This window comes from Leucoraja erinacea, chromosome 18 (assembly GCF_028641065.1).
Source record: "Leucoraja erinacea ecotype New England chromosome 18, Leri_hhj_1, whole genome shotgun sequence".
In the NCBI taxonomy this organism is placed as follows: Eukaryota; Metazoa; Chordata; class Chondrichthyes; order Rajiformes; family Rajidae; genus Leucoraja; species Leucoraja erinaceus.
In genome coordinates this window covers 35,573,376-35,599,184 of record NC_073394.1, presented here as the reverse complement: position 1 = coordinate 35,599,184, position 25,809 = coordinate 35,573,376, and the positions used below count along the sequence as shown (strand labels likewise).

The 25,809-nt window shown below is 45.4% G+C and overlaps 1 protein-coding gene and 1 non-coding gene across 3 annotated transcripts in view; both read left to right on the top strand.

The window, feature by feature from the left end:
- Positions 1–25,809, top strand: part of mtch2 (mitochondrial carrier homolog 2) — a 37,573-nt gene that overhangs the window by 11,288 nt on the left and 476 nt on the right. Inside the window, exons 2-13 of one of the 2 annotated variants that reach the window (XM_055649848.1) lie at positions 3,457–3,541; positions 3,919–4,025; positions 4,986–5,012; positions 8,067–8,123; positions 8,788–8,845; positions 8,941–8,992; positions 10,238–10,297; positions 12,418–12,517; positions 13,509–13,556; positions 15,044–15,111; positions 16,999–17,074; positions 21,521–21,639. In XM_055649848.1, coding sequence (XP_055505823.1) covers positions 3,457–3,541; positions 3,919–4,025; positions 4,986–5,012; positions 8,067–8,123; positions 8,788–8,845; positions 8,941–8,992; positions 10,238–10,297; positions 12,418–12,517; positions 13,509–13,556; positions 15,044–15,111; positions 16,999–17,074; positions 21,521–21,607 — 825 coding nt within the window. In that variant the 3' untranslated portion in view covers positions 21,608–21,639. The remainder of the gene's footprint in view (positions 1–3,456; positions 3,542–3,918; positions 4,026–4,985; positions 5,013–8,066; positions 8,124–8,787; positions 8,846–8,940; positions 8,993–10,237; positions 10,298–12,417; positions 12,518–13,508; positions 13,557–15,043; positions 15,112–16,998; positions 17,075–21,520; positions 21,640–25,809) is intronic. The other variant, XM_055649849.1, reaches the window with a different exon arrangement.
- On the top strand, positions 18,959–19,087 carry LOC129706028 (small Cajal body-specific RNA 14). Its single transcript, XR_008725000.1, has one exon. It is a non-coding gene; the product is annotated as a small Cajal body-specific RNA 14 (non-coding RNA).

Below are 25,809 nucleotides of genomic sequence, written 5' to 3'. Positions count from 1 at the left end.
TTCTCTCCATACCCCCTGATCCCATTAGCCACAAGGGCCACATCTAACTCCCTCTTAAATATAGCCAATGAACTGGCCTCAACTACCTTCTGTGACAGAGTTCCAGAGATTCACCACTCTCTGTGTGAAAAAAGTTTTTCTCATCTCGGTCCTAAAGGATTTCCCCTCTATCATTAAGCTGTGACCCCTTGTCCTGGACTTCCCCAACATCGGGAACAAACTTCCTGCATCTAGCCTGTCCAACCCCTTAAGAATTTTGTAAGTTTCTATAAGATCCCCCCTCAATCTCCTAAATTCTAGCGAGTACAAGCCGAGTCTATCCAGTCTTTCTTCATATGAAAGTCCTGACATCCCAGGAGTCAGTCTGGTGTACCTTCTCTGCACTCCCTCTATGGCAATAATGTCCTTCCTCAGATTTGGAGATCAAAACTGTACACAATACTCCAGGTGTGGTCTCACCAAGACCCTGTACAACTGCAGTAGAACCTCCCTGCTCCTATACTCAAATCCTTTTGCTATGAATGCTAACATACCATTCGCTTTCTTCACTGCCTGCTGCACCTGCATGCCTATTTTCAATGACCGGTGTACCATGACACCCAGGTCTCGTTGCATCTCCCCTTTTCCTAATCGGCCACCATTTAGATAATAGTCTGCTTTCCTGTTTTTGCCACCAAAGTGGATAACCTCACATTTAATAAAGTCTAATCTAATCTAATTTATCCACATTATACTGCATCTGCCATGCATTTGCCCACTCACCCAGCCTATCCAAGTCACCTTGCAGCCTCCTAGCATCCTCCTCACAGCTAACACTACCCCCCAGCTTAGTGTCATCCGCAAACTTGGAGATGTTGCATTCAATTCCCTCGTCCAAATCATTAATAAATATTGTAAATAGCTGGGGTCCCAGCACTGAGCCTTGCGGTACCCCACTAGTCACTGCCTGCCATTGTGAAAAGGACCCGTTTACTCCTACTCTTTGCTTCCTGTTTGCCAGCCAGTTCTCTATCCACATCAATACTGAACCCCCAATACCGTGTGCTTTAAGTTTGTATTCTAATCTCTTATGTGGGACCATGTTGAACGCCTTTTGAAAGTCCCGATATAACACATCCACTGGTTCTCCCCTATCCACTCTACTAGTTACATCCTCGAAAAATTCTATAAGATTCGTCAGACATGATTTACCTATGGTACTGGCAATACCTCCCTGGTCATTCAATGTAAATTGTCTCATGGGGGTGGGGGGGTGGGGGGGGGCAGACCGTTCATTGAGGAGGAGATGGGGGTTGAGAAGCATGCTCCTCTCATTATTTCTGAAGAAGGGTTTCGGCCCGAAACGTTGCCTATTTCCTTCGCTCCATAGATGCTGCTGCACCCGCTGAGTTTCTCCAGCTTTTTTGTGTAACCTCCTCTCATTATTCATGGTTTCCAGGCCAACCTGGTGTCCACCTCAGGCTTGTCACTTCCACCCAGTCACTGTCATTGACACCCAGTCAAGTTGGAAGTATTGTCTGGAATGTCTGCTGCCTTGGGCAATTAGCACAGGGCTGCCAACATTGGGTGAGAGTTGAGAGTGAGAAATTGTGAAGGAGCGTAGTGACTTGGGGGGTGGGAGGAAGGTGTCCCTTCCCCCTCCCACGGTAGTGAGCTTTTGCATTTTTCAACTTAAAATTGTGCAATCTGGTGCATACTGTAGCGAGTCTTTTAACCTACACTTGAATGAAACATTTATGCTTTAAATTGGATTAGATATGAATAAGGTTAAGCTAAATTACATTCCACAGTAGAGACAGACTCAACAGCACATGAATGACTATATTCATGTATGGAAATCAGATTATAATTCATGCTGTTATGCATATATATTGAGAAAAAAACAGAGAAAAGACAAGTCGGACTTCCATCACTATTCTGCACAAATAAATCAATCAACATTACCCTTTGACTATAGAAACAAGACGAAAATAATGCCACATATATATGGTTCAATGAAATTAAGATATATATGTAAAACATACATATGGAAACAGGCCCTTCAGCCCACCAAGTCCACACCGACCAGCAATCTATCATACACCAGTTCCATCCTACACGCCAGGGCCAATATACAGAAGCCAATTAACCTACAAACCTGCACTTCTTTCGGATGTGGGAGAAACCGGAATAGCCAGAGAAAACCCATGGGGTAGTAAGGCAGCAACTACCGCTGCTCCAACGTGCCACCCCATTAAATTATTCTTTCTTATATATATATATTATGGTGTCACGTCAATAAAGATGAACATATGATTCTGATTTCTGCCCTTAGATGGATTTCTGCCCTTAGATGGATAACACACATCTCCAGTCATTGTGTTTTATGGCTGATCAACCTCTTCAGTCTGAAGGTCTCGACCCGAAACATCACCCATTCTTTCTCCAGAGATGCTGCCTGTCCTGCTGAGTTATTCTAGTTTTTAGTGTCTATCTTCAGTTTAAACCAGCATCTGCAGTTCCTTCCTACACTCTTTGTTAAGCGAAACGGGTCCTATTCTCATATTATTCACCTCAACTAAGTCTTTTCTTCACGTCTGTTGCTGCATAGAATACAATCCCAGTTATCAAATCTTTCTTCAAAGTGAAAAAAAATTCCAGCCCTGCCAACATCTTCATAAATCACCCCTGGATCCTCTTCAGAACAATTGCACCGTTTCTACATTGTGTCAGAGTCTTACAGCATGGAAACAGGCCCTTCATCCCAACTTATTCATGCAGGTCAAGATGCCCCATCTAAACTAGTCCCATTTATCCGCATTTGGCCCATATCCCTTTAAAACTTGTATGTTAGGTTGTGTGTAAGGGTGTGTGAGAGTGTGTGTGTGAAAGTGTGTCAGTGAAGCGGCGACAACATCCAGAGTGAGCGGAGACTTGGCGATGCCCTGGAAGCGTTTCCCTCCCACCCTTTATGATCAACGTGAGAATTTTGTGAAATCTGTGAGTCTCACGCTCAATGCGTGAGAGTTGGCAGCCCTGTTAGCATTTCTCACTTCGACATTCTAGGAGATGATATGGGTGCTTGGAAGCTTGGATGTCCACACTTAAGAACAACTTCCCCACTGCTATCACACTCCTGAACCAACCTCCCCCCCCCCCCCCCCCCCCTCCCCCCCCCCCCCCCCTTCCAGAGGTTCTGCCATGTACTCTTACTTTTAATTCTACCTCGAACAATTATTGCGCTATTACACTTCAGGGTTTTTTTTTGCACTATTTCAGATTGCATTACAATCTTAGCACCATTGTGCTGTTGTGCATTCAGCATTGTATTTATTGTTGTATCTATCATGACCATGTTGTTGTATCTATCATTTGCATGAAGCTCACTGTTTATTCTGTGAGCTTCATGCAATGCTTTATGCATCACACCTTGAGAATAAACTAATCTGAATGAAGATATCCTTCTCTCCTTGCTAGGTTGGTCATGAACCCTTGGCTCCTTCTATGGGCCGTAACATCTTTGGCCGGCCAGTTCTCCAGCTGCCTGGACTCTTTGCTTACGGTATGTACTAAAGCAAAAGTGGAATACTCTAAGTGCTTTAGATTGCTGGTTGCTAAAGTTCCTGTAGTTTGAACATTTTTAGCCACAGGTCACTGAGATCTATGCTGTATCAACCATGGCAAGTTTAGATGGGTAGTCTGAAGGAATCTGAGACTCCTTGACCATCGTGGGAGTGAGCATCACGAGGAAGTATTACATTATGGATGACGTTTAACTTCCCAGCAAAAAGATTAAGACTGCAAAGTATTTACATTCCAATGTTGGCTTGCCTCCTGGCAATGTTCTGCTGTTGTTTTGTTGCAAATGTTAGTTGCTATTAATAAAGTGGAAAAGATTGAATCTATTGTATTGCCACTTAATTGTCATTTGTCATGCAGCCAAACATATTGTGAAAATTGATGGAAAGCGAGGCCTGTTTAAAGGCCTAACTTCCCGGCTGTGTTCAGGAGCCATCGGGACCGTGGTACACAGCAAGGTGCTGCAGGTGAGTGCACTTCAGCGGTGAGGCAAGGTGCCGTATACCTGTACCCGTCGCTGCATCTGGGAATGGTGGACTGTATCCCCGGACATAGCCAATAGACAATAGGTGCCATTCGGCCCATCGAGCCAGCACCGCCATTCAATGTGATCATGGCTGAACATCCCCAATCAGTACCCTGTTCCTGCCTTTTCCCCATATCCCCTGACTATCTTTAAGAGCCCTATCTAGCTCTTTCTTGAAAGTATCCAGAGAACCGGCCTCCACCACCCTCTGAGGCAGAACATTCTACAGACTCACAACTCTCTGTGTGAAAAAGTGTTTCCACATCTCCGTTCTAAATGGCTCACCCCTTATTCTTAAACAGTGGCCCCTGGTTCTGGTCTCCCCCAACATCGGGAACATGTTTCCTGCCTCTAGCGTGTCCAAACCCTTAATGATCCCGTTGTACTTCCCCTTTTCCCAATTTGACACCATTTAGATAATAACCTGCCTTCCTGTTTTTGCTACCAAAGCGGATAACCTCACATTTATCCACATTAAACTGCATCTGCCCACTCACCCAATCTTTCCAAGTCACCCTGCATTCTCATAGCATCCTCCTCACAATTCACACTGCCACCCAGCTTTGTGCCATGTTTTTGGATCTTCTCGCATGTGTGACAGAGCAACCTTGAGTAAACGGTCTCTGTCACAGTGTGAGACAGTCAAGTGTAGCTGAGCAGAGGTGATCCAATCGCCACAAAATAGCAGAAGCTGGTTTAGTATGTAGCTCAATGCATTAGTCCACAAGCTGACAAAGCTGGGACTTGGAAACTCGTCATCAGGTCTGTGTACTCAGAGCATTGAAGCAAACCACTGCAGCAGATTAGAAGTTGAACTGATAGCTGAAGATGACCAGTTCCTGTACAGACACTTATCTCAATGCCTTCACCTCTAACTCTGACTGTATCCTTTTTTTTTCAGAGCTATCGAAACATGAAAAATAGTGAGGTGAGTCTGTTTTACTGTAGAGAACTATTTTAATTTGTCTCTGTGTTACTGCAGCTGAAAATAGGTGACCTTATGTAGAAACGAATGTGAGGAATGGAAAAACTCATCTGGAGCCACATAACAGCAGGGTGTGAACAGTAACTTCTCATTAAAGGAATCACTGAGTCACCCATTTACACAATCGCACTGATTTTAAAACCATCAAAGAAAAAACATATTTCACATCTACTACCCTGGCTCTCAGTGAAATCTCTAAAAGTTGCCTCGTTACACAGTTTGTTCCCGAAATTCATCCTGATTTTTTGGTAATCATTCTCAATCACAGTTATTTCTCATCAAAGACTCTTATCCTTGGCTCATGATATTCATTTTCTGCATATTAACCACCCCCACTTCAGCATGTAACTCCGGTGTGCCCATTATTCGATACGTGTGCCCATTATTCGATACGCAAGACACCGTTTATTTAATGAGATTGCAGTCTATAGCTCACTGCAGGGTGTGTTATTCTCTGTAAACTCTCCAGATGTCTTGCTTGTAAAACAGACATTCACCCCAGTATCTTTCATGTTTTGATAGCTCTGTAACATTGAGTTAAGTGTATGTAAAAGAACTGGTCATCTTCAGCTATCAGTTAGACAAGACAAGAGAGTTTTATTGTCATGTGTCCCAGATAGGACAATGACATTTTTGCTTGCTGCAGCACAACAGAATATGTAAACATAATACAGGTGCACAACCTTTTATCCGAAGATCCAAATAACGAAAACCTCCGAATAGCGGACATTTTTTCAGTCCTTGAAGAAGGTCCTTGAAAACGTTCACCGAGGGCGGCCCGCAGAGGTGACAGCGGAACCTCCGGTCGGTCCTCGAAGAAAGGGGAACTAAATTCCCATTCATAAAAGAGAAGGTGAGGGTATATTGCGCGGGAGGGTTAATAATTGACAATCTGCTGTTGCCTGCCCGCTGAGTTAAAAAGTTCCCACGGTAGACTCACGATACACAGTGTATCGTGAGTCTTGCGTGGGAACATTTTAACTCAGCGGGCAGGCAGCAGCAAATTGTCGCTCCCTTCAGTTTCACCCCACCTACACCCCCCTGCTTCCCGGCCATGTGTGTGACCCCTTCCCTCCCCTCTCCAGCTCCCCGCGCATTGCACCGGCGCAGGGGCTTTGCACTGTCTTCACGTTGGAGCCAGTGCCAGTCACCGGAGACGTCAGGACCAACGGGACACCGACCCCCAGGCCCTCTGCAAGCACGGAGATCCCAGAGACCCACAGCCAGCAGCAGCCCAGCCCCGTTCCAATTCCAGAGGAACACGCTCTCCGCTGTCCCCGTAGGGACAGAAGCTGATGGCTTGGGCTGTGACGTCTCTGGCCACCCCCCTGTACAGGAGCTGAGACTGGGAACTGTGGGGTTGTTTGCAGTTGCAGAGGGAGGGGGCAAGGGCAGTACAGTTCCCAGTCTCAGCTCCATTCCAGGGGGGTGACCGGCACTCAGGACCAACGGGAACCAATTGCAAGCACGGAGAAGAGACATACAGCCAGCAGCAACTACCCAGCCCCGCTCCAACTCCAGAGGAAATCGGGTTGCTAAAGGGGGCGCAGCTCGGGCTGTGGGCACAGTGCCACTTGTTCCCGTAGCGGCGCATCGGGGAACGGATTTTGTTGGTCCTGGCGTCTCTGGCCACCCCCCTGGACAGGAGCTGAGAGACGTCAGGACCACCAGAAGCCGCTCCCCGATGCGCCGCTACAGCGACAAGTGGCAGTTCACCCACAGCCCGAGCTGCGCCCCCTCATCGGGACACCGACCCCCAGGCCCACTGCAAGCACGGAGATCCCAGAGACTCACAGCCGCAACACACCTCTAGCCCATTCCAACTCCAGAGGAGCCCGGGTTGCGGATGAGGGGGCGCAGCTCGGGCTGCGGGCGAACTGCCACTTGTCGCCGTAGCGGCCCATCGGGGAGCGGATTCCTCTGGAGTTGGAGGGACAGGGAGACACAGCGGCTTTTGAGAATGGTGGGCAATCACTTCCAAAGTTCTGCCCACATAGTCAGTTTGACACTTGCTCCCGCACTAAACAAGAGAATGATCCCAGCCTAACCCTCCCTATTCTCTCCTATTCTGCAAGGAAAACTACATTGAAGACTTAAGATCGAGTAATGTAATCGAGGCGCAAACTTCGACCTTGCGGATAAGAGCCGAGCACTCTACCACTGAGCCAGCCGTTAAAATCTACGCTAAAAATCTTCCATTCCGAAAGCCGAAAAATTCTGAATTACGAAAAGTGTCTGGTCCCAAGGCTTTCGGATAAAAGGTTGTGCACCTGTACAGAACAGGAGATAAAAGTTCAGTGCGTCCGCATACCATAAACCATATATGTACACAATAAATAAACAGATAAAGTGCAATAGACTGTTATTGTTCAGAGCTTGTTTGATGTTGTGTTCAGTAGCCTGATGGCTGTGGGGAAGAAGCTGTTCTTGAACCCGGATGTTCCAGATTTCAAGCTCCTGTACCTTCTTCCCGATGGCAAAGTAGAGATGAGTGTGTGGCCGGGATGGTGTGGGTCTTTGATGATGCTGGCTGCCTTTTTGAGGCAGCAACTGCGATAGATCCCTTCGATGGTGGGGAGGTCAGAGCCGATGATGGGCTGGGCAGTGGTCACAACTTTCAGCATTCTTTTCCGCTCCTGGACATTCAAGTTGCCAAACCAAACCTTGATGCAGCTAGTCAGAATGCTCTCTACTGTGCACCTATAGAAGTTCGAGAGAGTCCTCCTTGACATGCCGACTCTCCGTAATCTTCTCAGGAAGTAGAGGCGCTGATGTGCCTTCTTTATAACTGCATCAGTGTTCTGGGACCAGGAGAGATCTTTGGAAATATGCATGCCCAGGAATGGTTGATATTAAGCTAGGTGTGATCTGAGCCAACTGGTGAATCAAAAGTTCCCTTTGTTAACGTAATTAGCTCCTATACTTTGTAGATCTGCACTTGTTCTTTTCCAGCAAATGTATTGATTACTCACCAGTTATGTTTATCTTCTCTTGCAGTGCTCAGACTTGGGAAAAAATGCAGATCCTTCATCGTTGTATCATGTGTTTGAAGAGGTAAGGTGGGGCTGGTCTGTTGAACTGTTATCCAGGAGAATGAGGAGGGATCCTTTCCACCAGCTTTAATGCATTCCCAGGAATGTGCATTGTTTCTGGAATATTATTGCACTGTGGTTACACATCCAACATAACCATTCAGTCCTGCATTACACCGATTGCTTCTAGTCCTGATTCTTGTGTTGATCCTTAGATAAACCAGTTCGCCATTCAAATGCTTTTGCGTGAAATGTAGGATTCCAGTTTTATTATATTTGTTCTCTGATAGATGATATATCATGGTCCGTTCTTCTACCACTTCATTAATTCATCCCTTATTTTAAGCAGCATGTTCTTCCTCCTCAAATCACTCCCCAACTAGTAAACAATGCCTTGAGATCTTGTTTAATCTTTCAGTTTCATAGTCATGTCAATCCAGTACCACCCTCGATCTTCACACACATCCTGTAAATGCTTCTTTAGCATCACTGGGGGTGGGGATTAATCATTTAATAACCATCAATTTTGCAGAACTATTAATTAATTGCAGCACAGGTTGGACACCATAAAGCTTCCTCTGCTGTTTAAATTCATCTAACTGGAGCATAAGGTCATTGACTGCTGTTGAGATTATGAGGGTACCATCTCTGTGCCATCCATGCTTTTATATTTTCTTTGTGCTCAGACAACACGGGAGATGATTGCTCGCTCCACAGCTACTCTTGTCACCCACCCCTTCCATGGTAAGACGGGCTTGCTGCCTTTAAAAACATTTGCTGTATTGCACCAACAAAGAATGTGCAGAAGTGTAATGTTGAGCTGTTGTGTTTAATTGTAGTGATCACCTTGAGGTGTATGATACAGTTCATTGGGCGAGAAACCAAGTACAGGTGAGTAGCGAATTGGCTGCTGAAGAAAAGCCTTGGGAAGTTGTTGATGCTGTGGGACAGAGCTCCCAGGTCCATAGGTGAGGAAACTTTCCCTAGCAGGACAGGGACGCTAAAGACCCAGACCCGCTGGAAGTGACTGAGTAAAAAAATAATAGTGACACAGAAATAGGACATTGCATCAACCACGTGCATTGGTCCCAATGTCTCTAAATGATTCGTGTGATACTTGGAATTGCCTCTAAATTATACTCCCACCTTCATAAGCAGTATTGCATGACCAGTAAATTGAAGTGCACAACTAAGATTCTGGAGGATCCAGATTTAACATGCGCCAACTGAAGCATAGTAATTTTTTTATAGTGCACACAGCACATCATATTAATTTAGGAGCAAGTTAACATCTGTGATGTATTTGGGAATGTGCACAGTGGTACAGCATATCAGTTTGGGTATATGCACAAAAGCCTTGACATGAATTCAGGAATATGCGAACAATCAACATGTCGACACCTCTGTGTATGCATAGGAGTGTACTCCAAAGCACGGCATACGAATTCAAGAGTACGCACATAATTCAAGGACATGCACATTTATGCAGTATATTAATTCAAAATTGTGTGTACAGGCATGGAATATTAATTCAAGAGTGTTTCCATAACCATGGGTTTCAGAAGTCTGTGCACAGATATGATGTTGTGTCCAGCAATGATCAAACATGTACACAAGCGCAGCTATTCAGAGAAAGTTGGACAGATGTCATATTTGCCGGAGATGAAAAGAGAGAGAGAGAGGATTGAAATACAAGATCCGAAGGGTAGATACAGAGAGAATGTTTCCTCTTGTGGAAGAACCTAGAACTAGGATAATTGTTTAAACATAAAAGGGGTTTAATACCTCCCCCTTATCCCACACCCCCCCACCAACAAGACAAATGAGGCAAAAATGCTCTCTAAGGGACGTAGTCTGTGGAGCTCATTTCCTCGAAGAAGCAGTGTCTGGATATTTTTTAGGCAGAGGGGGATACAGTGCCCTTCATAATGTTTGGGACAAAGACCCATCATTTATTTATTTGCCTCTGTACTCCACAATTTGAGATTTGTAACAGAAGAAATGTGGTTAAAGTGCACATTGTCAGATTTTATTAAAGGGTATTTTTATACATTTTTGTTTCGCTGTGTTGAAATTACCATCTGATTCTCTTTTTCTGCTTGAAGATTTATGGTTTGCTTTTTCTTTAACTCATAGTGGGATATTCAGTTCAGTAGTAACAATCTATCGGGAAGAAGGAATTTTAGGCTTCCTTGCGTAAGTATCATTTTAACTCGGAATGTGTTGCTCTATGGGGTATATTGCTGGATCCTTAATGCCAAAAATATTCCTGGTGCAACCCACCAGCCTCCGCTGAAGCACATCCATCATAGTCAGTTCCACTAGCTGCTGTGCGCTACCACCGGTCACATCTTTGCCTCCCAACTCCTATCTGCAGGCATTTTCTCTCTCTGTGATTTACTTACCCTTCCGCACCTATCTCTCTGCATCCCCTGGAACTTCCCCTGCAACCGTAGGAGGTGCAATACCTGCCCCTACACCTCCTTCCTCGCCACTATCCAGGGACCTCAATAGCCTTTTCAGGTGAGGCAAAGACTCACATGCACTTTGTCCATCCAGGTCCACTACATTCAGTACTCTCGCTGTGGATTTCTACATCAGAGAGATCAAGCATAGACCAGTAACTGCACCTCCACTCTGTCTGCAATGATAATCCTGAGCTGCTGGTTGCAAGTTATTTCAACTCCTCTTTCCATTCCCACACTGACCTGTCTGGCTTCGACCTTCTCCACTGCCAGGGTGAGGCCAACATAAACTAGAGGAACAACATCTTGTGTTGTGCCTGGGTTGACGACAACCCATTGGCAAGAACATTGAATCTACAAATCTCATCTCAGGTGTTCCTTTCACCTCTGATCCACCCAGGTTCTCTCAATACTCCTCATATTACACAGTTTATTTTACCCCCTCCACCTCCTGGTTCCATTTTACCACCATCCCTCCCTTATCCAGTTATACATTAACTTCCTTGATTCTGCTGCCCTTGTAGTGTCCACATCACCTACGGGCTTCTCATTATTGCCATCCTCCCTTCCTCTCACCTGATGCCATCTGTCCTTTTGCACCCTTCTCACCCAGTTCCACCTATCACTTTCCAAGTCCTCACCCCTCCCTCTATACAGGCCATCTCCCCTCTACACTCAGTCCAAATGCGTTGTCTTAACCTAAAACATTGACCTGTTCCACAGAAACTGCTTGAATCGCCAAGTTCATATATTTCCGCAGAGACCGTTCCCTCTGTAACTCCCTGGTCAATTCGTCCCTTCCCACCCAAGCCACCCCCTCCCCTGGTACTCTCCCTTGCAACCGCATGAAATGCTAAACTTGTCGCTTTACCTCCCCCCTTGACTCCATCCAAGGACGCAAGCAGTCTTTCCATGTGAGGCAGAGGTTCACCTGCACCTCCTCCAACCTCATCTATTGCATCCCCTGCTCTAGGTGTCAGCTGCTAGACATCGGTGAGACCACGCACAGGCTTGGCGTTCGCTTTGCCCAACACCTCTGCTCGGTTCGCAATAACCAACCTGATCTCCCAGTGGCTCAGTACTTCAACTCCCCCTCCCATTCCGAATCCGACCTTTCTGTCCTGGGCCTCCTCCATAGCCAGAGTGAGTCCCATCACAAATTGAAAGAGCAGCACCTCATATTTCTCTTGGGCAGTTTACACCCCAGCGGTATGAACATTGACTTCTCCAATTTCACTTGGTCCTTACTTTCTCCCTCCTTCCCATCCCCCTCCCTGCTCTCCCACAGCCTACTGTCTCCGCCTCTTCCTTTCTTTCTTCCCGCCCCCCCCCCCCCCCGCCCCCACATCAGTCTGAAGAACGGTCTCGACCCGAAACGTCACCTATTCCTTCGCTCCATAGATGCTGCCTCACCCGCTCATTTTTGTCTACCTTCAATTTTTCCAGCATCTGCAGTTCTTTCTTAAACAAAATGTTCATACCAGCAGTTTGTTTGCAGTGCCCTCTATTACCAAACGGTAAGGGTGGTGCATAGGCTACCTGGGATCAGTGTGGATGAAGATTGATGTGTGTACACTCTGGAACCAAACCGGGTGAGAGATGGTAGAGAGATGTGTAGACCCTCTATTACCCATCTGGCGAGGGATGGAGGGTTATGGGTAGTTGTTCTAATGCTCGCTGAGTGAAGGATGATAAAGTTATGGGTGGACCTGCAATTACTCAGAGAGAGAGAGAGAGAGAGAGAGAGAGAAGGTAGGGCGATGGGTGGACTCCCTGTTACTCACCTGGTCAGGAAGGGTAAGGTGATGGGACACCTCATTAATACCTGCCCTGTGTATATTATCCCTACAGCGGCCTGATTCCTCGACTCCTGGGCGACGTGATTTCTTTGTGGCTTTGCAATTTGTTAGCATATTTTATCAATACCTACATTCTGGAGCCTCCCAGCCAGGTGAGTCATTGTAACTCGGTCCCCGTTAGATCAAAGTCTGGACGGCCCAGGCACCTGTGCTCACTCATCACTGAAGAGAGCACACACTGAGTGGGGGAGAGGGGATAATTGTGGTACATTGGGGGGGGGGGGGGGGTGGATTTCAGGGTAGTGGCAAGGAAGTCAATGGTCAGGGTGGCTGCTGCATTATGTCCAAGAGATCAGTTTTTACCCTGGCCCAATGCCTGGTAATCAGGGGATACATTGGCCAGTTGTCCCCTGCTCTATTTCCTGCTATATCCCCCACTACCACACAGTGAAATTCCTACCATTGTACTAAGTCGACCTTCTGGATAGCTAAGTTTGCGGGGATTGATGATTCACAGTCATGCAGAACTGTACCTCAGCAAGGAGTCTCAGTGATGTTTGTGGGGAAAGAACTAAAACTATTGCTCTTGAGGCCCGTTATGGATTCTGGTGATGACGGGGTTTGTGCTTGAATGGCCTTTGGTGAGGGAGGGCGAATACAATACAGGTTCTCGTTTCTTGGTGGAGCTGTTGTGTGGCTGCTCCCTGGCAGCCGCACTGTGAGATGTTCCATTTCTACAGCTGTGGTCAGTTGCAGGTCCCACCTCAGCCCTGTGGTCACAGCTGGCCATAAATTACAACCCTGCACTTTTCTTTGAAACTCATTTTGCTGTAATTTTCAGCTATTTTTCTGGGAAACAAAAAGTAATTTTGAATTATTCTAGAAACATGAAAAATGGCAAGCCCTGGAAACGTGAAATAATGCCAGAATACGCAGCAGCGACTCTCATTTGCACCGCCAGCTATCTTGGAACAAGTAGGGGAAATAGATGGGACTGACTTGGTGGGCTGAGCCTTTAGTGGACAGCCTTGGCCTGGGTCCGGGCCTTGGACTTTGGTTTGGGCAATGGTCCTCACGCTGGGCTCTTTGGATTGTTTGAAGAGATGATCAACTGAATATATTGCTTTACTCTGCTTATTTCAGGTCTCTCAGATTGGGGAGTTGAGAAGTTACTCACAGGCTATAACTGGGGTGAGTGCTGTTCGGCATCAGCTATCTCTATCTGCTCCCAGCAACTTCCCAACGGGACACTGTAATATTGCAGCTCCATGCACACCTCTTGCCCGCATCGGGTCTGGTGCCAACATCCTCAAAGCTGCTCATGCATGCTAACGTGCTGGGTGGTAAATTGGTGAATAGAGTGTGTCAGCAGGACCTGTCCTTGTTTGGCCAGGGTGTGAAGGACTATTATTACAGTTACCTTTCAGAGGTGTCAAGGCCAAAGATCCTATAGATACAAAGATCCAAAGATAGACCAGTCCTGCTAAATGCAATGGGCTAACGTGTAGTACGCAACGGAAAGGAACGTGGGCCTTTTTTTCATCCATTTCCGTAACCCGACCCGACTCGCAGTGTAATCAATGTTGCGGGGGAACAGTTTGTGTTAATAAATTAAAATTCTGAACATGAGGAGAAGATTTTTACCAAATAACTTTTATTTTTACGAGATGTTTCCGTAACCGGCTTCCGTCTCCGCTCCAGTATCCTACGGGATCTTTGGTGCGGAGACGGAAGCCGGTTACGGAAATGGGGCCGAAAATTACCCATGAATCTGCCCATGACCGTACTACGTCTTTTTCGTCGAGTGATCTATCTTGCTCGCTGTAGGATCTTTAGTCAAGGCTGCTTCTGAGCATTTCCTTTGCTTTGAGAAGGATTTACTATTGTCCCAATTGAATGCCTGAAATAATGTGCAAGCATGTTGAACTTTAACACGTGCAAAATGGGGTGCTGTTCCTCCTGTTTGCATGTGGTCGCACTCTGGCAATGGAGGAGGCACAGGACAGAAAGGTCTGTATGGGAAGGGGAGTTAAAATTGGTTAGCAACCGGGAGCTCCAGCAGGCCCTGGACTGGAGAAATAGTACGTAATATTAAGCTTGGGTAGCTTACAACCCAACACCATCATCGTGGAATTCTCCAATTTTATGCAAGTAACTTACAAACAACACCTCCCCCCAGCAACTTTCATTCCTGTGCCCCACTTGGATGCACAACTATTTGTCCCTTTTCCCTTTCACCCGTAACCATGTTCTTCAGATGTGCTGCCTGACCTGCAGAGTTACCCTAGCACTCTGTGTTTTTGTTTTGAAAACCAGCATATGGAGTTCCTTGTTTCTACAATTAATTGACCTGCAGAGTTACCCTAGCACTCTTTGAGCTTTAACGTCAATTAATGGAGTGAGCCTACTCTGCCCCTTCTCAAAAGAGAGGTGGGACTCCAAGAGCAGCCAGCAAGCAGAACTGGGCTGGGAGAGTCCGATAGCACCACATCTTTGGCATTTGTCAATCAGCTAAAGACGTTAAGCATCTAACAACACGCCCTGTTATCTTCACTTCCTTCACGTTGCTTTTGCAGAAACGGGACATTTCAAAATGATCCGAACGGGGTTGCTACTGTTTCATTGAGGTGATGTCCCTTGATTATAATGACCTCTTCACTCTGGTGCTTTCATTACAGTTCCTAGCCAGTATGCTGACCTACCCCTTTGTCCTTGTCTCCAATCTGATGGCAGTCAACAATTGTGGGTGAGTTGAACCTTTATTTAATCCAAATGCAGGTGAGGGTGTGTGTTCTAGAAAGGGGAGCGCAGGCATTGTTGTTTGTATACTCACTATTTCATTTCAATTTGTGCCCAAACATCTTGCTCCTAATGGCAAAGGATGTGGGAAATCAGATTGTTTTCCTCTGCTGCCAGTATTCAATGTACCCAGGACTGGCACGTTACGGTTCGATAGTGGTCATAATTTTAGTAGATTTAGCATAATTATAGAAAAGGACCAAGTTAAAATAAGAGTAAATGTTCTAAACTATAGTAAGGCACATCTTACTAATGTGCTGGAAATAACTTTATGAAGGGAAATCAGGCAAAGGAGGCATTCAAGGAGATTAAAGGATTTTGCGGTAAGCATGTTCCCACAAAGAAAGTGGGACTGCTCAATCCTGAGTCCTCTGGTAACAATGCACAGAGGGTAGGGTGAGGCATTAAAGGAACCACAGTGCGTGGTAGTGTACAGTGTGAAGGTGGTTGTCAAAAATTGCAGCAAGAACTTGATCGGTTGGGCAGGTGGGCTGAGGAATTTGATGGAATTTAATACAGAGAAATATGAGGTGTTGCACTTTGGTAAGACTCAACATGCGCAGGACTTACACAGTGAATGGTGGGGCTCTGGGGTGTGTTGTAGAGCAGAAGGTTTGAGGAGCGCAGGTACATAGTTTGTTGAAAGTGGCACCACAGGTACATAGGGGGTCAAAAAAGCTTTTGGCACATTGGCCTTCATTAGTATAGAAGTTGGGAGGTCATGTTGCAGTTTGTTGGTGGTCTGCAGTTCTGTGTTCATTTCTGCGCACATGTTATAGGAAGTATATTGTTCAGCTGAAAAGGGTGCAAAGAGGATTTACTAGGATGTTGCCAGGACTCGAAGGCCTGAGCTATAGGAAGAGGTTGAGCAGGCTAGGACTCCTTAATGCGCAGGAGGATGTGGGGTGACCTTGTAGAGGTTTACGAAATCATGAGATGAATAAAGCGGGTAGTCACACAGAGTCTCTTGCCCTCAGTAGAGGAATCAAGAACCAGAGGATAAAAGTTTATGGAGAGGGGGTAAAGATTTAATAGGAACCTGAGGGGGTAACTTTTTCCACACAAAGGGTGGTGGGTGTATGGATCGAGCTGCCAGAGTAAATAGTTGAGGCAGGTACTATTGCAGCGTTTAAGAAACATTTGGGCAAGTACATGGATAGGATGTGTTTGGAGAGATATGGCCAAACACAGGCAAGTAGGACTGACTGGACATGTTGGTCGGTGTGGGCAAGTTGGCCTGAAGGGTCTGTTTTCACACTGAATGACTATGAATGGAGGGGAGAAAATAAAATAATTTCTCACAGAGGGTGGCGAGAGTCTGTAACTTGCTACTGAAGGGGTGAGAGAGGCAGAGACGTCCATCACATTTCAACAGTGCACGTGAAGAGTCATGATGTGCAGGACTGTGGACTCACTGCTGGAAGAGGTTAACCTGGTAGCTACTTTGTCATGTTGGGCCAAATAGGCCTCTTGTGTCAGACATGTTCTATGATTTAAAGCTGATACAGAGGCATTACTGCAGCATGCACACTGGGATGCAGAATGTTGCAACTCAATGAACTGGAAATGATGGCTGCTGAAATAGAAACTAGCTGGCATGTTTAGTGTGGTGGCCTACTAGCAATGAGGCATTACCAGCCATAGCGTGTAACAGAAGGTAACATCTAACAGAATTCATATCAACTGAGGGTCGCCTGATAGGAGCATTGTTTGGTGTGCGCATATATATGGGAGTGTGTACGCACACACTCTCCTGTCGATCTAACAGCACACTCCCAGGAGATGCTGGGTTGTTGAATCATTATGTAATGTGTGTGCATCTGTCTCTCCCCAGTCTGGTTGGTGGTCTCCCTCCCTATGCTGCCGTGTACAGTTCATGGATTGACTGTTGGCGCCAGTTGAGCAGAGAGGTGAGTAGAGCTGCTTCTGCTGAGCACACTGACTTGTTACATATTGTTCTGCCAACAATTGATGGGTTTTAGATTGTCCAGCAATAAGTAATAAAGGGGCTGTCCCACTTGGACGACCTAATCCGCGAGTTCTGGCGAGTTTGTCCTCGACTCATACTCGCAGCATGGTCGACACGAGGTCGTAGGAGGTCTTTGTAACTCTCCTTCATGCTCGAGAGTGGTCTCTGTGTACTCGAGCCCTCAGCTAGGTCGCGGTGTATTTTTCAACATGTTGAAAAATGCCCGCGAGTATAAAAAAGGTCACCATGGAAGAAATTGATACTTTTTTTACTCGTAGGTTTAGTCGTAGTAGGTCAGCATGTTAGTCGTAGATAATCTTCGTCATAGTCAAAGGGAGGTCGAAGGAGGTCGTCTTCAATCTCCACTATTCGGTGGCCAATTTTCCCGAAGTTAGTTGTAGCTAGTCGAAGCTGGTCTTCAACATAGTCGAAGGAGGTCTTCAACATTACATTTTTTCGAACTCTCCTAAACTCTTCTAAACTCTCCAATTAGGTCGCCCAAGTGGGACAGACCCTTAACTCTCCTGCCACCTTAGAAATGTAAACATTTGAAGTATATGAAATGTGAGATCACTTCTCGATCCAGAGTATAGGCAGGAAGTAGGTTCCATGGCGAACCATCGCAGGACGATCAAGTAGTCCTTCAATTCAATGTCTAAGATGCATGAATATACCCTTCCTTTGCTACAGAAAGTGAAACCGTTGAGTGTTCCAGGTCTGGGGTCTCTGCAAAACTCTCTACAGTTGCAACAAGACATTCCTACCCTTATACTTCAACTCCACCACCTAACCACCATTTAACATGCTGACTTCATGTCCTTCACCTACCAGTGATGTTTGGCTAACCGGCCTGCAATTTCCTGGCTTGCACTTGTAGCCTTTCTAAAATAAAGACAGAAGTAGGCTGGGTGATGACGAAATGATATGGCATGCTTGCTTTCATCGGCCATGGCATTGAGTTCAGGGTTTGGGGCATCATGTCACAGTTGCACAAGATGGTGAGACAGCACATGGAGTATTGTGTACGGTTCTGATCGTTGCACTTTAGGAAGGATGTGATTAATTAAACTGGGCAGGAATGCTGAAAAGTTGCATGAGGATGTTGACAGGACTTGAGAACTTAATTTATAAGGAGAGTCTGGATAGGCTGGGGCATTTGCCCTGCAGCACAGGACCCTGAGAGGTGACCTTATAGAGGTATATCAAATTATGAGGGATTGATAAGGTTTTTGTTTTAGAGATACAGCACGGAAACAGGCCCTTCGGCCCACCGAATCAGTGCCGACCAGCAAACCCTGCACACTAATGCTATCCTGCACACAAGGGATAATTTACACTTATACCAAGCCATCTTTGGAGTGTGGGAGGAAACCGGATATCCTGGAAAAAACCCACGCAGGTCCACGGGGAGAACGTACAAAGTCTGTAAAGACAAACAGCGTTAGTCGGGATCGAACCTGGGCCTCTGCCGCTCTAAGGCAGCAACTCTACCTCTGCGCCACTGTGCCGCCTCTGGTCACCGTCTTTTCCAAAGAGAGGAGAGTCTAGAACTAGAGGGCATATGTGTTGGGTTAAATGGGACAGATGTAAAGAAGCCCTGTGGGAGAGGGTTTTCAGACGGAGAGTGGTGGGTATATGAAAGATGCTCCAGAGGCAGGTAGAAGCAGGTATAATCACAACATTTAAAAGCTATTGATACCGGTACGTGGATAGGGAAACTTAGAGTGATCTGGGCCAAATTGACTAGCTTGGTTGGCAGGATGTTAGGCTGAATGTCTTGTTTCCATGTTGTATAACTCCATGACTTGCTTCATCTCATGTCGCTGTGGATATTCAACTGCTGCATTATCCAGTCGATACAATGTAGCTGGACTATACCACACAGATTGAACATGGTTCTCACCGACAGGCCCTGTGGAGTTAGCAGGTTTTCTGTGCGATAGTTCCGAACATATCTTTACAACTTGAATAAGCTCAGTTTCAGAATTGAAGAATGGTAACCAATGTATGTGAAGCTGGGAATGACAAAAACAGTGTTATCTTTACTCTGGTTCCAGTTCACGTGTTTTTCAATGCAGTTACATCACAGTTAGATTATATCTTAATTCCACATATTGTCCTGTGTTTTATGAGCCTCAACATGCATTGATGTTAGTTCTCAAGGCTGACACATAATGAATAATTAGTAGAGCGAGCAATGACACACAGCGTTGACCTGCCAGTTATTTCATAATCCCGGCACAGGTACATTATATGCAAGCCAATGTCAAGTGACTGTTATTATTATTACAATGTTATTATTGGAACTCTGTCCCAAGCTTGGTTCCAGGCATACTTAATTACAGAGTATACGTTGGGGTGTGCACTCATCCATCAGATGGTGCCTAGGATATCTCCAAGAGTTAAGAGTGTTAAATGTCCAATTGTCCCCTTGGGCAACAGTGACCATAATATAGTGGAATTCTGCATTAGGATGGAAAGTGACACGGTTAATTCAGAGACTATGGTCCTGAATTTAAAGAAAGAAGACTTTGAAGGTATGAGATGGGAATTGCCTAGGATAGACTGGCAAATTATACTTAAAGGATTGTCGGTGGAGATGCAATGGCAAAGATTTAAAGACCGCATGAATGAACTCCAAAAATTGTTCATCCCTGCCTGGCGAAAAAATAAAAGGGGAAAGGCGGCTCTCCGTGGTTAACGAGGGAAACCAAGGATAGTGGTAAATCCAAGGATAGTGCTAAATCCAATTGGCCAGATGAAGCAGCAAACCGGAGGACTGGGAGAAATTTAGAACTCAACAGAGGAGGACAAAGGGGTTTTGGGAGAGGGGGGGGGGAAGAGAATGAAAGAAAGCTTGGGGGAATATAAAAACTGACTCTAAAAGCTGCTTTAGGTATGTGAAAAGGAAAAGATTAGTGAAGACAAATGTAGATCCCTTGCAATCAGAGATAGGTGAATTTATAATGGGGAAACCAAGAAATGGCAGAACAGTTAAATGCATACTTTGGTTCTGTCTTCACTACTAGGGGACTAAGGATCTAGTAAGAGGGAGGAACTGATGGGAATCCACATCAGTCAGGAAATGGTGTAAGGTACACTGTTGGGACTGAAGTTTATATATTAACGATTTAGACGAGAGAATTAAATGTGACATCTCCAAGTTTGTGGATAACACAAAGCTGTGGTGGCAGTGTGAGCTGCGATGAGGATGCTATGAGGCTGCAGGGTGACTTGGATAGGTTGGGTGAGTGGGCAGAACAGAAGCATGGCAGATGCTGTATAATGTGGATACATGTCCACTTTGGTGGCAAGAACAGGAAGGCAGATTATTATCTGAATGGTATCAGATTAGGAAAAGGGGAGATGCAATGAGACCTAAGTGTGCTTGTACATCAGTCACTGAAAGTAAGTGTGCAGGTACAGCAGGCAGTGAAGAAAGCTAATGGCATGTTGTACAGGGCCCTGGTGAGACCGCACCTGGAGTATTGTGTGCAATTTTGGTCTCCTAACTTGAGGAAGGAGATTATTGCTATTGAGGGAGCGCAGTGTAGGTTCACGAGGTTAATTCCCAGGATGGTGGGACTGACATATGATGAAAGAATGGGTCGACTGGGCTTGTATTCAGTGAAATTTAGGATGAGAGGCAATCTTATCGAAACACATACAATTCTTAAAGGATTGGGCAGGCTAGATGCAGGAAAAATGTTCCCAATGTTGGGGGAGTCCAGAACTAGGGGGTCACAGTTTAAGAATAAGGTGTAGGCCATTTAGGACTAAGATGGGCTTCACCCAGAGAGTTGTGAATCTGTGGAATTCTCTGCCACAGAAGGCAGTGGAGGCCAATTCACTGGATGTTTTCAAGAGAGTTAGATTGAGCTCTTAGGACAAAATAAATCAAGGGATTGGGGAAAAAGCAGGAATGGGGTACTGATTTTAGATGATCAGCCATGATCATATTGAATGGCGGTGCTGGCTCGAATGGCTGAATGGCCAACTCCTGCACCTATCTTTCTATGTTTCCATGACATATGCATTGGGAACAAAATAATGAAATTCTTACTTTCTGCAGCGGTACAGGCACACAAATGCAACAACACAAAAATAAACATACAATGAACATCAAATTGTCGGTTATACTTGATAAACAGACCATAATAGTGCTAGCCAAAGTTTGTAGTGCAATCTATACAAAGTTCATAGCAGTTCAGTACTGATATAAGGTTGTGGTTCGGGGGATGCAGTATGGTTGAAGTGGCTTTACCTCCTTCCTGACGGTAGCAGCGAGATGAGAGCATTTAGTACAAAGCCTGCATTTATACTTTCAATTCCCTTCTCAGCCCATTTTGAGAGTTTCTCTCCTAATACTTCTATGTTTCTCTTTCAGGGGAATATGAGCCGAGGAAACAGTCTGTTTTTCCGGAAGGCTCCAGCTGGGCGGATGTATGCACTTGACCAGAAACGATTTGTGTAGATGCATGTGGCTCGGAGCTGTGATTGGGAAAGGTTGGGGTTGTGGGCGAAGATGGTGGGGGGGGGGGGGGGGGGGGGGGGTTGGGGAATGTGGGACCTGATTTGTATGATTTTGTTTACAATGATGTACCTGCAGTTTTTAATGATGTATTGTTGATCCACACTGGCACAATGTGTTTTATGATGGAATCAGATGGTCTGATTGAAAAGGGAAATAGTTTTGTTTTAATTCCCTTGATGTTAACCAGGGATTAGCATGAGTGACCTTTGTGAGGTATGACAGGGTGTGCCATGCCGTTGGGAATGAGGCACTCAGCCAAGATGGCAGCACCATTCTATATAAAATAACAAGACAGGGCATGGGACAGGGAAGGGAGTTCTGTGGCACGCTTCCCCTACTTTTGATATTTCAATGGTGACTGTTTAATGGAGACAGGATCTCCAAAGGTTTATGTGCTGGAGTGATTCTCTTTCTCCTCTCTCTCTCCACAATTCTACTCCTCACCAGGAGAGGGGACAGCACTGAAGACATTAACACTTCATCTCTTTGTCCATGTGTCAGCTTAGTGGACCTCCGAGGAGAGCAGCTAAGCCTGATCCTGTCCAGGATGTGCTGCATCATGGTTTTGTACTTGGTCCCCAACTCAATGGTGCACTGAAGTATAACTTCAAGTAGCTAAATTGGCGATGACCATGGATCTCAGCATGCTACGTGGCATTGCATGTACCGTATAGACCCACACGGAGAGGCAGACATGGGTTCCTCAATTCTATTTATAATTTAGTTTTATGTTCCTATAATCTTGAAACCAAAATTCCAGTCAGCTGACACCAGATGGAGAGTTGGCTGGTGTGAATGTTTCCATACCTGGTGCTTCAACCCCTGGGACAGCTCTGTCTCCAGTGACTGTCCCCACCAGCAGTGAGAAGTGGCATACAGCCCCAATGCTGCACTCGTGTCTCTCTAACTGAGGTACCAGTTAACAACAGACCTGTCAGACTAGGGTGCATTAACTGCCATGTGTTGGTCTGTTCATAAAGCAGGTTTGTGCACTCTGAGTTTTCCAACATTGTATGATACGCTAATAGTGGCTCCTGTCCAGGCTATATAGAGTGTTGTCAAACACTAAACCACTTTGCTTGTACCATATGTGTTATTCAGTTAAGCCCAATTCAGAAGATCTGTGTCTTGAACCGATTAAAATGATTGACTACAATACAAAGAGATGATTTCAATCTCTTCTCAACCCAAATTTAGAGCATGTAATTCCCTCCACTATGTTCTGCATTGATTACTGCACAGGCTATCTATCACTCACCATCTTCTGCACGCAATGTACAAGAGGTTAAAGTTAATATAATGGTTCATTCCAAATCAATGTTAGATATAGTGTGGAGCAGATCAAGTCTGCCACCTCCATGAAGGGAAAAATCAGGAAGGGTATATCTATGGGCGACTTCCACAACCCAATGCATGTTAAGAACCCTGTGTGGTTTTGAAGTGAAAGTAATGTAATTCAACAGGTTCAGCAATGTGGAGAACTAAGAGTTATTGCAAACGGGATTTAAATAAGCCTAAGAATTATACAAGACAAATAAATGGTTCTCCATCCCCTTTTTGTCAGTTCACCTGTTCTGGAATTTAAGGTTGGACAAAGTCAGCATCTTGACATAACTACTTAACAGTCGTATGATACTGTTAAGTGAATTAGAGGATACATCTCTGAGTATCAGAATAAGTGATTAGAAGGCAGCACGCATGCAGCGCAAGTAGTTAAAACCCGCATGTACAGATTAATTATAATTTTAAATGGCTTTGCTAAGAAATTGAAAGTGAACTAGAGGAATGGCCACAGCAGCAGCTCTGGCCCTAGGGGTTGTTCTGATCATAGACTGAGCTGTCACACACAATTGAGTGGACCACTATTACTGTGCTTGACACTGAGGAGATCCCTGACTTTGTTGGATGGGCATGAGAATAAAGAATCATTTACAAATTCTGCAAGGTGTGGGCTTTACTGATAACCAGCAGAGCACATGGAATAGGCCAAACAGGTATAGTAGGGAGAGATACGAGCAATGCAGGTCTGCAGACCAGTATCAGTGCAGAGAGGTAAGGGGGCAAGCAGACGGAATGTAAACAGGTTTTGAAGAGAATGAACACTTAATACTGAATTTTGTGAATAGCATCTTGTGAAATCTTGAACGAATGGTACTAGTACTAGCTGCCTAATTATTTTTTCGGTAGACAAAAATGCTGGAGAAACTCAGCGGGTGAGACAGCATCTATGGAGCAAAGGAAATAGGCAACATTTCGGGTCGAGACCCTTCTTCTGACATTCAGAATTCTTCAGAATTATTTCTTCTGCATGTTTGTCAATGTAAAAGAAAAGCTACTAGGGTACCAATCGTTTGACAATGTACATGAGTCTTATGGAAGTACACGTACCCACTAATTTAATTCTCCTCACCCCATATATCTTTTCCCTAAGTTTATTCTCTCAGACAAATCATTGAAAGAAATGATGATGATTTTGGAGTTTGACATCCAAACGTCCCCATAAATGGCATCTACAGCTGTCTGTAAAGGGAACAAAGCTTCAAGAGTTTCCTGCTCCTGCAGTTCAGCTCTACTCCAGCAGGGGGTTTGTTGGAGACAAAGTGAAGTGTTGCACAAACTGAGGCTGGATGCACTGTAGATCCGACAGTGAGGATCAGAATTTGCATATCACCTTGAAAAAAGATGATGGATGGGAACAAATTTGTTGGGAAAAATTATTTGGGCATAATTTTCTCCATCCAACTTTGTTATTGGAATTGGAAGCTTTTGTACAGTTAAAGGAAGTTTAGCACTGATTTATTTTTTAGTTTAGAGATACTGCGTGGAAACAGGCCCTTCGGCCTACCGAGTCCATGCTGATCACCTGTACATGACTTCTATGTCCTCCACACTAGAGGCAATTTATAGAGGCCAATTAACCTACAAACAGGCACATATGTAGAATGTGGCAGGAAAAAAAACACATGGTCACAGGGAGAGCGTACAAACTACGTCTAGACAACATCCATAGTCAGGATCGAACCCGGGTCTCTAGCGCTGTAAGGCAGCAACTCTACTGCTGTGCCGCCAGTGATAGGTTTATTGCACGGTTGTGACAATTGTCCCTGCAGGAACCAGGGGGAGATCATCGGGGAGATTAATGCACTGGATTTTCATGAGGTAGGTAGGAAAGCTCCTGTGTATTGGTCACTATCTGATGATGTTCATAACCATGGAACCTGTGAAATCTGCTGGCAGGCCTCGTGCCACACTTCTCTGCTTTGTTTTAGTACTTCAGCAAGGCTTTGGTCTGCTCCAGTGGCCGTGTTTATCAGCTGATGGATGTTACAAACCTGTTTTACTGCTTCTGTGTGCTGCTCGGGAAGGAAGTTAAGAAAGTCTCCATCAGTGAGTGGCTCTGCAAAGTTCTCCAAATCCATGAGCTAGACAGGTGAACTAATGTAGGTGATCTCTCCCCAGCTTCACTCATCCAGCTCTGGGGGTAGGGCCACATTGTCTCCATGCCTGACACCAGACTCCTGAGCAAGTGCTATACACTGTTGGCTCCATTACAGCAAGTCATTGCAAGGAGGACAGATTAAATGCTTCCGGGACTTCCTGAAGAAATGTAATCCCTGGCACAAGGCAACTCAAACTGGTGACGCAGCATTGGGCAGATAACCCCCAAGCACTTCAGACCCTCTGAAATAAATATGTGGAGTCAAGCTCAAGCAGGTGGAGTGTACAGCAAAGCAAACCACCTACTTAACTAACTGGTCAGTCACGTCCTGTCCCATCAATGGAATAAATTAATCCAGATCTGTCCGCTCAGAACCCAATAAAATCATCCTCAATCCAGTGTGATTACGGCACTTTATCCTGTAGTGGACAGTCTATCTATACACTCTGGCCTCCCCTTCCTCCCCAGTGAACACCAATGTAATTTCCTCCATCCCCTGTGTGTTCCGTCCTTTTACAAGAAAGTCAGGAATATGAGCAGGAATAGGATATGATGGTCTGCAAGCCTGCTCCATCATTCAGTGTTCACAGCTGATCTGACCTTTGCCTCAAGCTATTTTTAGTCCCTGGTTCCCTATATTGTACACATGCTTTCCGCTTCAAACCATACTTAATTAACTTAATTCACAAGTGGACGAGCAGAA